At 39.6% G+C, this 18,420-nt stretch overlaps 1 protein-coding gene across 33 annotated transcripts in view; it reads left to right on the forward strand.

The window, feature by feature from the left end:
• Positions 1-18,420, forward strand: part of LOC135219896 (twitchin-like) — a 143,004-nt gene that overhangs the window by 123,937 nt on the left and 647 nt on the right. For 26 of the 33 annotated variants that reach the window (XM_064257076.1, XM_064257060.1, XM_064257062.1 and 23 more), the window contains 10 exons: positions 3,974-4,334; positions 4,979-5,205; positions 5,368-5,658; positions 5,830-6,201; positions 7,914-7,970; positions 12,917-13,026; positions 15,892-16,096; positions 16,497-17,123; positions 17,349-17,694; positions 17,841-18,420. The exon at positions 17,841-18,420 is cut by the window's right edge and continues 647 nt beyond it. In XM_064257076.1, the coding sequence (XP_064113146.1) occupies positions 3,974-4,334; positions 4,979-5,205; positions 5,368-5,658; positions 5,830-6,201; positions 7,914-7,970; positions 12,917-13,026; positions 15,892-16,096; positions 16,497-17,123; positions 17,349-17,662 (2,564 nt within the window). In that variant the 3' untranslated portion in view covers positions 17,663-17,694; positions 17,841-18,420. The other 7 variants (XM_064257061.1, XM_064257071.1, XM_064257083.1 and 4 more) reach the window with 7 other exon arrangements.

Genomic DNA, 18,420 nt, shown 5'->3' on the forward strand with positions numbered 1-18,420 from the left:
TCTTCTTAGTTTACATTTGTTTGCCTTACCGTCTCAACGCGCACCTTTCAAAGGGGCACAATACGCACCGTATAGCGTCATTCAGTCACTTAGAGTCCAGTGGAAACGGCTCATTTTATTTGCAAAATATATCTGGCTTTTCAATTTTGAGGAATGTAGTGAAAGAAGTATGGCTGGCGAACCTCACAGTAATATTCAACTGAGAAAGACAGAAGTTGCCTGAAAGATTGTGTTCAGAGAATTTTTTTGCATTTCTTATGCAATGACGGTCGTTTGTTTGGGCGAAAGCTCTTAGCCAGCACAACAGTGTTTGTCTTTTTACCTTGACGCAGACAAGTTAATTTTCCTGTTAGGGGTACATTATGCTGCTTTGCTTGTTTATAGTATATGCTCATTAAAAGATTAAGTCATCTGGCTTCTATAATAGTCAATCCACCCCGTCCGTGTGACATACTTAGACAACGATTAACAGTAGAATGTTTTATCATTAATTGTTATAAATATGGTTTTTCAAATGTTAAATCACACTCTCCCTCCATATAAAACACATACACTGTCACATATCACATGAGCCCCTGTGGCGCACACAAAATTCTATACAAACTTGTTGAAGTAAAAGTTCTTTGTGGATGACAAATGTTATGAGGGCTACCAAGAGATGGAGCTGAGCTGAGCTTTTAAGACGAGCAAGAAATGGGTGGCTCGGGAAATGACGCCTCATGCCTTCCCCTTCATAGCTCTCTCTCTCTCTCTCTCTCTCTCTCTCTCTCTCTCTCTCTCTCTCTCTCTCTCTCTCTCTGTATTTAGTTTAGACATTCCCCCGTCTCTAGTCATCGTAAAGAAGTGAAATGAGAGGAACTATTGTGATGGAATGTCTTGGCCTGAAATCTTCTTTAGCAAAATTAGAGCACTGCATTTCACCTCAATAAAAGGCACAGTGCAAGTTCTCGATGACTGACCCAGTGAGTGCACCACTGGTCAGCTTCGAGCGTAGGTCACGTGCCTGGCACTGAGCTGTTGATGTAGTATACCTGTAGACGCCCTTCATGAGACAATACCCCCACTTCTCTTCCTCTTCCTAAGGCTATAATATTTTTTTGAACGAAGGGATTCCATCTTGGCGACAGGACAGTCACTCCAGAAACCCTCGCTTCTCTGTAGCCAGAGTAAAGAAGTGAATGACCCTTTGCGTGCGTGTGTGTGTGTGTGTGTGTGTGTGTCTCGTGTGTAGGACTGTGTGAACATGAGTTGGCAGCCAGAGAAGGGGTTTTTTTTATATTAAAAGCATGTTGTTCTCCCTCCAGGCATCAGACCGGAGAAAATCATGTGCGATAGGGAAATCGAATTTGATGAACCGTTTTACCAAGGTTCGTAATACGTGACATTCATCTGCAATTCTCCTTTTATTATTATTATTATTATTATTATTATTATTATTATTATTATTATTATTATTATTATTATTATTATTATTACTTTTGTTCATTTAGCTCTCACGAATGGTGATTGTCTTTAGTTTATTTCATAAAAAAGAGAAAAAGCCGCTCTGCTACTCTTTAGTCTTCTTGACTACATATCTCTTGTACAAATAACTCTTACCCTCATCCTCAGTTATAGAAACAAGATTTGTTTATTAGGTTTCATTGTATGTATACGTATGCATACATTATGTATATGTGTATGTACTACATTTATGCTTATAGCTTACCAAGGTCACATGCAACCGAGGTCAAACCCTCACTTCTCCGAGAGAAGGAAAAAAGGAAGAAGAAAGAAAGGAATAAACACAATATGACTTTCTTCATTCATTGACTCTCATAGGTACCACAGCAATTCACGTGTCTAGGACCCACTGTTCCTCCCTCATTAACTTTGCACGCTGTCTGTCCTTCAGAGAACCTGTAGGTACTCCAAGTTTGGGCTCCTTTCTGTTTAATCTATTTCTTTCCGCTAGAAGAATGTTAACAGACTTTTAAGTTTCTGTTCACCTGTTTTATTTGAGTTTATTTTGTTTCATTTTATAGCTTTAGCTGTTGATATAAAAGGCCCACTAAGGCGCAGCTTAGTCATCTCTGAAACTCAGATTTCTTAGACTGAAGCTGTATTTGATACTGTAACAGGCAAAAGGTTGTTTTTCCTTCTGTTTTTAATCTTTGTGATATGATATACTTGTGCATTCTTATTGCATTGAATATATATAATTGTAACTACATATTATGTGTATGCATATCTTATAGTACAAAAAACACACTGCCCATTTCCCATGCAAAATAGTCCTTCTGATGTGTAATGTATAGTTTCAGGATATTAACGTTTTGTTTAAATGCAGTTCACTACGTATTTTGACACTGTCCTCAAACGTTGCTTTGTATGAACAAATCAATATGAAAACCAATCTCAGTCATACTCTCCTCTTTGATGAATGGCAGACACCGAATAAGTTACACAACCTTGGAGTATCTTGTAGGACGGATAAAGATTAATTTATGCTAGATTATAATACTAACAATAAGTAGAGTAGAATGAGTGTTGGCATAACCGCCTCTTTTTGGACAAAGTAACGATTCATCCTGTCTCTACGTCGAGTTGTTTTACGTGGCTGACTTCTTTCAGAAACTGTTACAAAGGAGAAAATGAATGGAAACCTTGCCAATCATTTTAGTTTATGTCATTCCACTGTTGAACATCTTCTCTATCCCAGCCTTTTCTATTGCTCCAAACCACTCACTCTCCTTTAGGTCACGCACTGTCATTTATTCGAGTTTGCCTCCAGTCGAGAATAGGTCCCGCTCCTTCCTTTCTGTTCCAAGTAGAAAAATCCCTCCATATCTGGTACTGATGCGAAGCTGAAGAAGCACAGGAAGATGGTCCCGAATGTTGCTCACTGATATTTTCATTTCGTTTCCAGCTCTCCATTCGAGTAGTCGAGCATCTCACCAGACGGAGAGGCTCTGATTCTTCCAGTCTCGCGTTTTTCATTCCCGATTAACTCTCGATGTTTTTCCGACGGGGTTTTTGTTTTGTGTCGCAAGTCCCGATAGGTACCTCCCTGTAAATCACTCTTTTCGTGTTTTTCAGACGTGAGCACAATATTGTTGTCATATAATAGAAAAGAAATTTCTGTCACTTCCCATGCTATATATATATATATATATATATATATATATATATATACATATATATATATATATATATATATATATATATATATATATATATATATATATCATGCCAGCCAACCATTATTACCTTGGTGGAATGTTTGAAGTCTAATGCAGTTCCGAAGATCAAATTATCTTGGACTACTTCACAGTCAGTACAGCTCATTTTTTTCCCTATCACTTTCTCTTAACAAATAACAATTGCTCTCTGGAACTAGGTTTTTTTTTCGAAAAAACCATCATATCTTTCACGTCTCTACAAGTATTTCTCGAACCATTGCCTTTCTGTGTAGCTGTGTTTGTTCCATTTATACCCTTCATAGTTCGTTCACCGTGATGAATGATTGCCAGCGTCTAGGAAAGTAGAGCAAAGTATTTTCTTCTCCTGTAAACAAATAGAAATACATTTTCCTCAGATTATGCATACCTCTTAGAATATTATCTAGAACGCTCAGCGAAGTAGTTTGAAAAATAACAATGCGATTTATGATGTTCCCAACATTAGTAGCTACTCCATGTACCGTACCATTTCTCTTTCATGTCAGTTATCCCGCTGTGATTTCATGAGTTTATATGAGATCATTGTATTGGTTTTCTCTTGGGTTTCCTAAGCGCAATGCAAAATCTGTTTTGACGCCACATTTCATCTTGCAACCTGTGATTATTCTTAGCATCAAACATTTTGTACTGCTGTTGTGGTAATATTTTTCTACTCTTCTTTCCCCCTCCTCTTCTCGCTCGTGACCTCCTCCCTCGTCCTCTGACTCCCATGGGCCACGCCCCCTCTCTTCCCCTCCTCCTTCCTCCTGCAGACGTGAAGCCCGAGAACATCATGTGCCAGACCAAGAACTCCACCAACGTGAAGCTCATCGACTTCGGCCTTGCCACCAAGCTGGATCCCAACGAGGTGGTCAAGATCTCCACCGGAACTGCCGAGTTCGCGGCGCCAGAGATCGTTGAGAGAGAACCAGTCGGCTTCTACACCGACATGTGGGCCGTGGGTGTCCTCGCCTATGTCCTGCTCAGTGGCCTCTCGCCCTTCGCCGGGGAGAACGACATCGAGACCCTCAAGAACGTCAAGGCCTGTGACTGGGACTTCGACGAGGAAGCCTTCAAGAACGTGTCCAATGAGGCCAAGGACTTCATCCGCAGACTCCTCATTAAGCACACAGAGTAAGTCTTCTCTTTCCTTGTCATTCAGGAGGGATCGTTGAGTCACTGCTTATTATTCTTGAGTTGTTTTACACCAGACTTCAGAGGGTAGTTGCAAGACGAGGGCATGAACCCTACAATACATCCTTCTTTTTGATCTGGGTTTGGAGTCGTTATGATTGTTCGTACTTTAAGGGCAAAATGGCGTCATGCTATTCCCTGTTTATGGACACCATATATTAATAAGTAATTCTTCATTGGAAGTAATGTTGAAAAAAGATCTACAACGTTTTTCTTACGGAGTAATGAAAATGTTTAGTTAGGATGATAACATAGGTCGTGTTATTTTTAAGGGAAAAGGTCACCCATAGCAACATTGTAATGTATTGAAGATAGGTTTTAAGCAGTCAGTATATGCTAGTGGCTATGGAAAACAATATCTTGTTAAAGATTAGCACAGAGCCAAGTTGATAGTCATGTATGTATTCGTGTGAATGCGTATGTGAATATTTGTATCACCTTTTAGGACTGCATATAAATGGGCATGCGAAATGGAGGAAAACTGGAAAATATATATCATATACATAATTTAAAATCAATCGGATTTTTTACTGTATCCTCACAAAGTCCTTTTTATGATGTTCCTCTATCTGGCCCACCCACAGGAAGCGCATGACCGCCCACGAGTGCCTGAGACACGCCTGGCTAAGGGGCGACTACTCCCCTAGACTGGAACCATTCGACATGATGAGATACATTCCTATTCGCGACAAAATCCGAGCCAAGTACAAGGAATGGGAGAAGTTCCTTCTGCCCATCGGCCGCCTGGCTGAGTATTCCTCCCTCAGGAAACTCCACCTCGAGAAGTACAGAATACATGACACTCAGTTCGGTAAGTTGGCGGGAAAACGATTTTTTCCCCTGTTTATTAGTCTTACAGTGATGGTCAGTTGGAAACTATTTTTACCGTGACATATCCTTGCAATCATGCATCTCTTGTGAGACGTCAATGACGGACTCGTTCATGTAATATGATGGTGGTGCCCTGTTTCAGACCGACGCCAGTGTTGCCCCCGATTCGTCATTCGACCACAGAACGCCTTCGCCTATGAGGGCCAGAGCGTGAAGTTCTCCTGCCGAATCGTGGCCGTGGCTGCTCCCACCGTCTGCTGGCTTCACAACAACATGGAGCTCAGACAGTCGGTCAAGTACATGAAGAGGTATTCTGGCGAAGATTACTCCTTCATCATCAACCGCGTCAAGCTGAGCGACCGTGGCGAGTATATCATCAGAGCAGAAAACACCTACGGTGCCAGAGAAGAACCAGTCTTCTTGAACGTCATGCGTAAGCTCTTTCCTCCTTTCTGGTTGTCGTTTTGGGAAGATTTGAATCTTTACGTAGTACATGCTTGGCACCTTAGTGAGGAATGAAAGAAGTTCTTATATTTATACATTAAGACCATTTGAGCATACCAACATTACTCTCTCACTCTCTCTCTCTCTCTGCCCGTGACAGCCATACCACCAGAGATTCCACAGTACAAACCACAAGAACAGATCATCCGCCGCCGACAGCCCCTCTCGTACAAGATGTGGCAGGAGGAGAGCGACAGCACGCCCAGCTTCACCTTCTTGCTCCGTCCTCGCGTCATCCAGTGCCACCAGACGTGCAAGCTCCTCTGCTGTCTGTCCGGAAAGCCAACGCCGACGGTGAAATGGTTCAAGGGCGCCAAGGAGCTCTCCAAATCCGACTATTCCATGTCCCACGCCGACGGCGTCGTCACCATGGAGATCGTCAACTGCAAACCCTCCGATTCGGGCAAATACAGATGCGTGGCATCCAATCCTCTCGGCATGGACGAGACCTCCTGTGTTGTCATAGTAGAAGGTAAGCGCCAGTCTCCTCTGGGACGCCCCTTGTCACTTTTAGAGATATAAGGCATCTCGTACAAACAATGCTCAAGTTCTTCTTCGTGTTTATTTACTCTGATATATTGAATCTGCATTGACACAGATTGGAAATGATGTCTTTTTCTAATGAGATTTCCCAGTAGTTTTCCAAAACAGAAGAAATATATGAAATAAATTTGATATCACCGGAAACGATAAAATTCTTACTGATAATATACTTTAGTTTTAGATACCGAGTAATTCTCATTTAAATTTATATATACTCTTAATCTTGCTTTACAATGAACAGCACCCTAACACGCACATAAAACGATAAATTCTTAATTTCGTTTCGTTTCTTTTATATACTGTATCTAAAATAAGAGCATTGGATTTAGGTAAACAGGAGGTTTTTCTATCTGTGAAATACTTCATTTAAGCTGAAGGTATTAGAATATATCTCACTCCAGATTAATCTTATTTTCTGGGCTCCAAGTCCGGTTAACTTCAGCAATGTTGCCTCACCACGAGGAAGAATTGAATGGAACTTATAAATCAGAAGAGAAATATTGCCAAAGGAAATTGAACCTCATGACTCGAAACCTCCTGTTTATTCCTTACACTCATTACATAGGTTTATTTTCGATTTAATCTCCATTAAAATACTACACCACAGCTAATCTAAAGGCGTTAAATCTAGCGCAGGCTTCTTGCAATTCTTCTGCTTCAGTTCTCTAACTAAACAGCAGTGAGTTCACAGAGGAATTCTCATAGACGATGAGATCAGTAACACTAAACTTAATCAGTCATTAACGAGTCTAGTCTTGTCCTTTAGAGCTGAAACGCTGAACAGCTACACCACACAAGGTGCCATGGTTTTTTGTTAACCCGACAATAGCTTCCAGTTCTCATAGATGTTCCTAATCTCGCTCTTCTTCTTAATCATTCTCTTTAAATCAGACGTTTTAGTGGATGTCACATTCTTTAACTTTTAAAATAAAGAATAACGAACACTAACTGAATAACAGAATATTGTCTGAAATCATGTCACATGTGACGACATGGTTTTGTTTCTGCGTTTCCAGATGACTTAGATGTCAAGATTCAATAGAAATTATTAACGCTTAGAAATATTATGACTTTTTTTCTCCCTCCTTTTCGCTGTTTACTGCTAAGCTGAAATTGTCATGTCTCTCCAGTTATTATGATTTAGTTCAAAGTTGTAACGTTTTTCTCATATTTACTTTTGTCATATATATCTATATTCAGCAAAGGAGATGTAAATGCCCAGCTCTCTGAATTACCTTAACGAATCTTTCCTTTAGCTTAAGAAATAATTTCTTTAGACACTGACAGTTGATGAAGACTCATGAAATACTATTTTCCCCGTAAGAAATGCTACTTTCTTCCTTTGGGTCTTGATTTTTTAAAACAAAAACAACAGAATGAATTAGTCATTCAGTTTCCAAGACCAACAATACGGCTAAATAAGACTTGGTGTCTTGGCTGTACTTTCCTGTGGGCATTTAGAAAGATCTAATCTGGAGGAGTATCCTGTACTCTCTCTCTCTCTCTCTCTCTCTCTCTCTCTCAATGTCTGTCAATGAGCTTTAGCTTCCCGCTGGCGCTCTGTCTTCTCTTCCGATCTGTTTCCTTTGGTACAAGAACAGACTTGTTTTCAACCTAGTTTCTCGATCTCTCTCAACAAAGGCCACGGAGATCGAACTGCCGAGCAAACCTCTCTGATGTCTGGCCTCAATTTCTCAGGTAAAATCGCGAGATGACCCCTGTCTACGGCCCCAAACCCGGATACCCCTCATGCGGGCTCGAGAATCGAGGACCGAGCGACGAGGAAGGAAGAGAAGGGACCGCTTTGGAAAAACCATTCCACTCGTTTACATTTTGCTTAAAAGTGACAGGACGCAGTTATGTAGTATACCCACGGGCTATGTGAAACCTCCGTTCCCTCCAAGTGTAACCCTGGGTTGTGATAACCCTGGGTATAACCCATAACGCAGGTCACTGATTTATTATATACGTCTTTTCTCGCTGTCACATCTGTTCTTAAAGTGGATGATAATAAATTTAGGAGGAGATATGACCCGAGATTCATTTCAGTTTAGAAGACTGTGTTCAAGACGCGCGAAAGTTTCCCGATTAGAAGCGAGAGACGAATCACTTTGCATTCGTTTGCTTTTCTGCATCAGAGTGGCTCTCTCTCCTCGGCCTCCTCCTCTCCATTCTCGAACCCCGTGACCCTATCCGAGGTTTGTAAGTCTGACCAAACGTGAGCTGTAGACGCCGGTGTCACTCCGGTTGTAAAAAAAAGAAAAAGAAAAAAAAACCATTAAATTGCATCGTGAAAGAGCCAATTTTGCTTTGACCACTACAAACACCACATTTTTGTTCACCGCTACGTGAGCGCTTGACAGAGATGACACTATTAACATCTCTGCATTATTTTTGGACGTATCTTAGAGTAGCTAATGGATGCTTCTAGCGTGAGCTTTTGCTTGAGACTTTGAGTAATCAATAATAATAACAATACTTCTTGTGATGAAATACCCGAGCGAATCGTGTAATACACCATTCTTGAGCCAAGTTTATGGTTATTGACGATTCGGCTGCGGAGGGAGAGCAAATAACAACCAAACGCAACTCTAAAACATAAAAAAAAAAAAAAAAAAAACTTTCACCCCACCTCTATTCCCATCATCTTCATTAGGACAATTCTACTTCTTCTCCTTCTTCTTCTTCCTTATCAATGTACGTCACTCACCGAAAGACGAAAACAGATTTTGAAAAGCGCGATGATGTATTTTTTTTTTATCTATTTATTATGTATATATTTCGCCGCTACAGCCTTTCTGTAGATGAGACTATTTTGAAAACGGCGAATTATGGGCTGCTTTATTTTGTTTGAAGTGTTTTTCTCATCCACATATCTCTTTTTTTCCTTTAGAATCACAGGAACATATACAAACATACTGCACACAGACACACACACCTACCTACAGTGCATATATATATATATATATATATATATATATATATATATATATATATATATATATATATATATATATATGTATGTATATATATATATATATATATATTATATTTATATTATATATAACACATATTCATATTTCTACATATACCACCAATAAGTCCTTTCCCCCCAACAGGAGGTAGTTCAAGAAAGACTTTAATAACAATCATTGTCATGTTCGTCCTTCAGCAGTGGAATAGTCAACATGATAATGACTTATTTCTCTGTAGCCTCCCCCTATTAGGGGGAACCTCTTATTGACGGTTTCTATATATATATATATATATATATATATATATATATATATATATATATATGTATATGTATATATATAAAATACACATATATGCATGCAGATTTGTACAGTGAACTATTATTCTTCTTTCTTTTTATGATTAAAATGCTCTCAAAATGTTGGGTACATGTGTAGCTCTTTTTATTTGGTCATTTTTCCGTAGAAACAAAATTTCAATTATTTTTCTTAAAGCATCAGTAGTTCCTTTGACTTGTATATATGGCCATGGAAAGAATTATAGTTAGCAAAAAAATTATTGCTATCAAACATAATACTCGTCCCTGATGTTGTTTATGTCAAAAAACAAAGGGAAAAATGAAAGAGAAGTGATGGCTTCGAGTCTGAGATCTGTAGTCATAACGAAGCGAGTATTATGTAGTGACATGTGAATAAAAGATGAACGATGCAATTGGCATGTTTTTCCGCCTGTAAATCGTAATTTTTCTTTTCTCTTTTTCTTTCCTTTCACATAGACTTACCACCCCCCACGAACCCTCCTCCATCCCTTTAGCAAAAAAGACTCGCCCCCCCAACAAAGGCCTCCCTTACCCCCCTTGTCCCCAAGTTAAGACGAAACAAACATAAGTAGTTAACAGAGCACTTCATGTACATGCCCACTGCTTCATTAACACGATTATCTTTTCTTACTTTTTTAAACAATTTCCCCAAAAGGCGTTGAGGTAACTCCAGAACAGACCAATCTACTAAAGAATCTATCCACGGAAGGTAATAATGCTTGACCTAACCCTAACCCCCTTTTTTTATTTCCTCTTTTTTTCACTTATTTCCTTTCATTTGCTCTTTAACCCGGCAGTAACACTCGTGATTGAGGTGTTGCGGTGAATGCGCTGTTTTCCTATGTTTTTCTTTTACGTTTGCTAAGTCTGTATGTCGTGTAGAACATCCGGAAGGATCACAACAGAAGAACAACAGCCAGGAATTGAAAGCGTCGGGTGGTGAATACTTAAATATCTACCTTCAATATTCGATGTTAGTTCACTCAGTGATGTAGCAACTGCTTTCACGCGCTCGGAAGTGTGGATTTTGTCTTACTGCTTCAAAGAATGTAGTAGCTGTCTGGACGCCTTTCCTGATTTTTATTGCAAATACGAATAGAAAAATACAAGTTATATGCAGTCCTTCCATTTGGTCATTTGTTAACATTTTATAATATTTTCCCCTAGATATTCTTGCCTGATCACCATAATATTGTGTCGAAGTGGAATAGAATTTAAGCTTTCGCCAACTGAACTTCCATTTCCCGTTTCGTTCTTCTGGTTCTCAGATCAGGAGCAATTCGCGTTGATATTATCTCGTTGGTCTTCATGATGCGTTGCCTGTCGTAATGTATATGGATGTGTATATCTGTGTAAATAATTGTATATATATGTATATAAGTACGCTCGTAATCCTTTCATAAAACGCGAAGCTTTCCTAGAAACAGGATCTACTTCTCTGTTGGGTCCCTGCTTTTTATTTTTATCATTATTGTTATGATTAATTTACTTTTTTGTATTGACGTAATTGACCTTCACGTCCTGTTCTCGAGAAGTGCTCTCAAAAGCGAGAGACCTCGATGTTCTCCCATATGTTACTTATGGCGAGTTTCAGTCATTTCTTCGATGTAGCTCAGCTTAGTTTCCATTTTTATTATGTATTCCTTTTGGCTTCATACTAATCTCTAACCTCCTGTAATTAAAAGTATTTTTTTTAACTTTTCTCTCTTTTTCCGTTGGGATTATTGAATTCATTATCCTTTCGTGGTATTTGCTTCTCTAGCCAAATGTTCCTTAACTTTGATCCTTTTGTCAGCAATTTTTTCTTTTTATTTTTGCCGCGAGGACATAAAGTTTGCATTCCAGTCATGGGATGAAATGAGTGCCATTGATACGCAAATTATAGTTTGATGTCAGGAAGACTCCATTTTGGGGTCAAAGCAGCCCCTCCCCTCCCCCCCTGCATGGATTTTAATCATGTCTGTTTTGCTCCGAAGATAACCTTTAGGTCCGAGTAACTTTAGATTATTCTAATGGTCAGTGGTATTGCATGATTTTATTATTATATTTACAATTAAAGGATTCTATTTTTAATTCAGGGTTGCCTTTTTTTTCTTTTTTTTATCTTTTAAGGACGATCTTCCTGAATAGATGTCCAAAAACATGAGTTATATTTTTGTAGCTTGTGTTCATTTTTGGCAGTTTGTTAATCCAGTGAAAAAATGTACATTCCTATTAATTGCACATATGTATTTATACCTGTAATATCTCTCCATTTATGCACAAATAACAGCCCGAACACTTCCATTGAACCTCAACAGATGACGTAGGAAGGTTTTGAGAACCAAAATGCTGCCTTAATTAACTTCCAGTTCACTTTCATGTCTCAAGCACTGACGAGAGCTTTTGTTAGTGCTGATTCAAATGTTGAACTTTTGAACACTTGCTTCTTGAGAAGATCATTGCGTTTGTTTTGTGATTGCTCCAAGACAGATGGAATGCATTGCATCTCCCCAAAATAAACAAAATGAAAGGTCACTTGAGTTTTTTTTTTTCGAATATACTAGTGACGCTAATAGATGTGGTAGGTAGAAAAGGGATGTATGCTAGTTTTAGATTCGTAGCTTTTTTTTAAACGAGTTTGTTTTTCGTTGAAAACGGACAATTTGTAACACTGAAAATAACTGCTGTTTCCTTAGAACCCGGCCGTTTGAATATTAGCCTTGTTTAGACCTCATAAGCGCCCAGTGGAAGACGCCTTTCCAGCTGAATATCTTCACACAAAAATGGTGTTCATTTGAATTTCGCGGATATCTCTTCGTCTCGATTCCCTAATCTTTCTGGGTACGTTGCATGACAACTTTTGAATCTAAAGATTGGGAATGAAAGGAAGAAACTATCCACACACGGCAGGATTCGAACCTGGGTCCTATAAGGCAGCAGTTATCTTTGAACGAAGAATGACGTATCCATTATTTTACTCTCAAAGACAGTTAGTAAGAAATCAGAACCAAAATGAATGAATTCATAAATCATGTTTGAGATGTTTCCCAATATGCTCCGAGGAAAAAAAAAAGAGGTAGTAAATATCAATAAATAAGTTCAGTCGCCATAACACTGAATATCAGTCCTTGAGATAACGTTTTAAACGTAGGAAAAGTCAATTAGATGAGAGAAAAAAAATTGAATGTTAAAATCATACCAATGTGAATGTACTAATACAGTTTTTCTTTGTCCTTCGCTCCTCCTGTCATTCCATCCCCACATAACACCCCCTTTTTTATGATCCTTGACCTGATGCCGTACTGTTTCCCTTCCTTGCCCCTGCACTTCCGATTTGCACCACCTGCTCCTCCCCTCCCCTCAACAGACCGAAGGTACCTCGAGACCACCATCAAAGACATGCCACCGCCTCCCACTCCCGCCATAAGAATCGAAGATTCGAGCTCGTCCTCCAGTTACTTCAGTTCAACCCATAAGGTGAGAGAGAGAGAGAGAGAGAGAGAGAGAGAGAGAGAGAGAAGAGAGAGAGAGAATTCAAAGCTACAGGCAGAGTAGATTAGAGGTTTTGCAAAAAAGGCGTAATTGAAGAGTAGGCAAATTGATAAGTGATTGATGTGTAGACAAATTGAGAGATTATTGAAGTGTGGGCAAATTGAAAGGTGATTGAAGTGTAGGCAAACAGAGAGGTGATTGATGTGTAGACAAATTGAGAGATAATTGAAGTATAGGCAATTGAGAGGCAATAGAAGTGTAGGCAAATAAGGCTTGTTTGAAGTGTAAGCAAACTGAGATGCAAGTGAAGTGTAGACAAATTGAGAGATAATGGAAATGTAGGCAAATTGAGAGTTAATTAAAGTGTAAGCAAATGAGAGGCAACTGAAGAAGGCAAATGAGAGAGTAAGAGAGCTCGTAAACCTGTAGACGTAAGAGAGAAAGAGATGAGTGTCAGAAAATGAAAGAAATATTTATACACCAGGAAAAATGAGAAAGGGTATGAGAGGATATAGCTAGAAGAGTAAGCAAGAGAGAATGTGTAAATATTAGAGCATTGTGAGAGCGGGAACCATATGTGGTGTGTTTCATTTCACAGACTGATGATGACTGATGCATCAGTAACCTGGGGAGATATATTATATTTTCAAAAAATGTTTATGCATGCTTTCAGTATTATGCTAAATAAGAAGATTGTTTTTAATCATCCTTTGTTGATTTATGATTATTCTTTGCAAATGATTATTACGTTATATTCTGTCTTTTTCTGCTCTAAATAACACGAGATCATTTGATGCTTAAATAACCCAGAAATTGTAACAGTTTATTCGTCATATTTGTTGCACCTATTAACTTTTTTATTTAGGACTTGAAACCTTTATATGTGGATACTTGTTTTTTTCGTGAATTCACGTAAATATTGAAGATTTGACGCAATTAACATCATTTCCCGGTCATCTTGGCAACCTCAGAGACCATAAACTCATTTAGAAGCCTAATGGATTTCGAGATCTTAGTTTTCGTGCTTCTGTCTCCAGTGTTGTACCTCCTTCTTAGCTTATCTGCTCAATATTTCCAATATGTCTGTAATCAACGTCGCACCAGAATCTTTCTGTGTGACTTAACATTTTCTTCACCAACTTGACATTTCTGCGCGAGATCGAGTTGTCTCTATATGAGCTCCTCTAACAACAGATTGAAGTGGTTGTGGAGGAAACCATCCTGTCCTGATGCAGTCGAAGAAGTCCATGAGAGCTCTGGACGATTCGTCCCCTTTGTCACATAATTTGCGGTTGTGTTAACTCAATACATTTCAGCTGTGATTTCTGGACGAATCCACCCCACCCCCACCCCCACCCCCACCCCTAAGCAGACCCTCTGCGATGTTAACACGTGGCGGCGTAGGTGTGCATTGCCGGAAACTAACAGCCCCCTCGATTATCCGGACACGCTTCGGTGTTCCCTCCGAATGAACCGACCAGTTATGGCCGAAATGTCCAGTGAACACAACCGTACGTAGTCCAGGCGAATGTGACAGCTGTTGGAACGACGTTCAAATGATCTGCCGAGAACCAGAATGCTTGTTGACGTTTCTGTGAATGACAACCTCCCCGGTTCCCCAGTCCTTTGGCCCACAGTGTCATGTGCTCGATTTTAATGTAGGTTTTTATATGGCATCCCCAATTTTTTTCTTCTCTGGAAGAATGTCTATGGAATTATTGTCATCATTCTCAGAAGTATGCATTTCACTGAAGCATACAACCAACAGACATTGCTTTAGTAGAACCTGCGAGTTTGTAAGCTTTTACATGTCCATATGACAAGTGCCCAGCTGCACGTGTAATACTCAATGAATATATTTAAAAAATGTGTATGTATAGGTCCTTATTCTAATGTTCACAACAATATATCAAACAGAGCAGTCAACCTAGACATCCGATTCAAAAATACAAGTTCAAAATCCACTGGTTCTTGAATTCTTTTTGGCAGAATGCGACATCGAGCAGGTCTTCGTAATAGGTCCCAAAATAAAATAATAAATTAGTTATAGCTAGACGTCTTTTTATAGATGTTGAGTTTTAACATCTTTTTATATATGTTTTACTTGTCATTTTACAAATTCTTTATTTTCATTTCTCACTCTCCCCTTTATTTTTTTCAATTGATCTCGAGAGGCTAACCATACATGTGGCACATTAAGTTAGTGAAAGAGTGTCACATTATATTTTTATTTTGATGTTTAGCCCATTAATTGCATCGTCAAGAACTACTTAAAGACTAATCTGTTATACATTTATGGACATCCTCAAGTTTCAGATACAGCAAGGTGTCAATGAAATACAGAATCATGACATTTCACCCACAGATATTCCACCATTGTTAAAATGTTTGGCATCGAGCCCCAGGCTGAACACAACTTAACTTATAAAGTATCTAGATGCTAACATGATATTGGGAGGAACTCCCCCAACTCTGAGTAACTGTTCTGCGTTGCAGCGCATCATATCATCTGTAGTGGCTGTTGAGTACAATGATATGAATGTCGGCTGTCAACTCTTCTCATTCTTGGTACACCAGTCATTCTTCACATAGTTGCTATTACTCTGTAACATTTCCTTCGCCACTTATCTCACGCTCAAACTACATGAGACACGTCAACTCTTGTGACTATCCCACTTCTACTTTATATTTTGCCATTGCTACCCAAATCTTGAATGTTCCCAGTATTGTAGAACTACCAAAAATAGCATTTTGCCTTATTATTTTTTCTCCTGTTGTGACTACTACCATCTCTACTACTACTACTACCACTAATGCCACTACTACCATCCTACCTGCTCCATTCTGCAGTCTGCTGCCACCATCGCCGTAACGGGCAGCAGCGCCAGCGCCAAATCAGAAGCCAAAGTTTCCACCAAAGTTGAAACGTCCTCCTCGTCCTCCTCCTCAACGACGGCGACATCAGGGTCCAAGAGACAACTCAAACCTTACGGCAAGAGGCAAGACTCCACAGGAACGACGTCAAGATCTCGTTCGGCCACGAAGGAGCTTGAGTGTAAGTTTCGGCCTTCCATCTCTCCTCCCGGAGCTAGGAAGTGACTAACATCACTTAGCTCATACTTTCATTTCTTTTCCATGTTAGATTTTATCGGGGATTCATTATACCTCTTATGCATTCCTGTAAGCAAGTCATTCCATAAGCCTTAAATGGCCATTAGCAATTATTCATAACCAATATTTTTTAATAGATTGTACATGCAGAAGTTTAATTATAGTAGAGCATTCAGCAAAGAATACTGGGAATTTATCAACAGCGTTGTGTTATATATCTTACTTTCAGTTATAGTATCTATTAAAGATTTCTTATTTCAAAAAGACCTAGGACAAATTCAAGAAAACACATTAAAAATACATTAAAAATCATACTGTGACAAACAAATGTATTTCTTCTGTAGTGCCTCCCGATGACTCGTTGATGGGCCCCCCAGGATTTTCTGGAGAACTACCCCCAACGCTTAATGTTAAGGATGGTGAAGCCCTGTGTCTGAAATGTACAGTCAAGGGTGATCCAGAGCCCCAAGTCACGTGGTTCAAGAATGGTGAGCCCCTAAGTTCCTCAGACATCATTGATCTCAAGTATCGCCAAGGCCTGGCTTCACTGACAATTAACGAGGTATTCCCAGAAGACGAAGGCAAATACGTGTGTAAAGCCAACAATTCCTTAGGCACAGCAGAAACCACCTGTGTCCTCAAGATCACCCCAATGGAACAACAGGTCAATGGCAAAGGAGGCCAGGGAGACAAGATCCCAAGAATTGTTGAGCACCTCGTTTCTGAACTAGTCCAAGATGGTACTCCCCACACGCTCAAGTGCAGAATTGGAGGCGCTACCAAGTTCGATGTAGTTTGGTTGCACAACGAGAAGGAAATCAAGCCTTCCAAGGACTTCCAGTATGTAACTGAGGGTGACACGTACCTCCTGAAGATTGCCGAAATCTTCCCAGAGGATGCGGGCACCTACACCTGCGAGGCTTTCAATGATATCGGCGAATCATTCAGCACATGCACAGTAAATGTTATAAGTAAGTATATCCGAGACCTGGTTTTCTTATGTTTTACAATTAATTTTACTTAAATGGCCTCTAAATTTTTAATGTTATTCCTCCATACATACTCACACTGCACTTTTGCGTAGATCAAGTCCTTTACAGAAACTTGATTATTCTCAGAAATGGCATCGCAATGTACCACCTTCCCTAGTGGTTCTAACACGATCTAGAAGTCATTCATTTTCTCTGACGTTTCAGTCCCTGGCGAGGAGAAGAAACAGCCAGCCGTGAAGAAGTTCCCCAAATCACAGACAGTTGAAGAAGAGAAGTCGGCAGCCTTCAAGATTGCTTTTGAAAGTGAGCCCCTGAAGCTGACCTGGGTGAAGGATGGTAAACCCATTGACGAATCCACGCCCCGTTTCAAGTTCCAGAAAGATGATAAAGAATACTCGCTTACCATCCCATCTTGCCTGCCAACTGATGTCGGGCAGTACATAGTCAAAGCCGCTGCTAAGAAGGGAGAGACAACCACTGCCTTCTCTCTGAATATTTTTTCATCTGCCGATCTGTGATTCTTTTCCACACCATAAACTCTGAGGCACTGGTGAGTGACTTATCCACCGCCTGTGTCACTTGATTCTAATGGATTTGATAGCCAAATTATGAATGTAAGTGCTCTGCAATTTGTTGCATTGAAAGGGTACTGTACTTAACGGCATTATAATTAAATTTTCGTATTTTCCTCCGCAGATTGGACCACATCACGACGATTGTCACGTTAACCTGCCTCTGAGGCTCATGCGTGACTGACTAACTCACTTTGGCCACTCAGTATGCATTATAGCTTGCTGAAGTGGCCTTAGAGCAAGCATTTTCATCGTGTTATAGTGTCTGTGTGCATGTCCGCTTCTGTGCTACATGTATTTTTCCTATGAGAGTACTTATTATTAATATTATTTATTAGATATAGTATATCCCATTGATGTGGAAGAGATATGAATGCAGCGAGAAAGGATCTACCATCATATCAATAAAAATAGATGTATGTATTCAGTTCTGTATCCAATTCACAACATTGTATATTATTATCCCCTTTGCACAAAGTGACTCCTTCATTTATAGGCATCAACGGCTCCTTCTTATATAGTCACTCGCGATCTTTTCAAAGGCACTGACAGCCATGCTTTCTGAAGACTGCATCACCACGAGTTGGCCTGCACAGCACAGCACAGCACGTGGCGCCATCTATCCGAAAAGAGATGAACTCTATCGCGCCAGAACAATGTTTTCCCTCGTGGTTTTCATTCTTTAGACATAGCATATTTCATGT

Source organism: Macrobrachium nipponense, chromosome 1 (genome assembly GCF_015104395.2).
Source record: "Macrobrachium nipponense isolate FS-2020 chromosome 1, ASM1510439v2, whole genome shotgun sequence".
Classification (NCBI taxonomy): Eukaryota; Metazoa; Arthropoda; class Malacostraca; order Decapoda; family Palaemonidae; genus Macrobrachium; species Macrobrachium nipponense.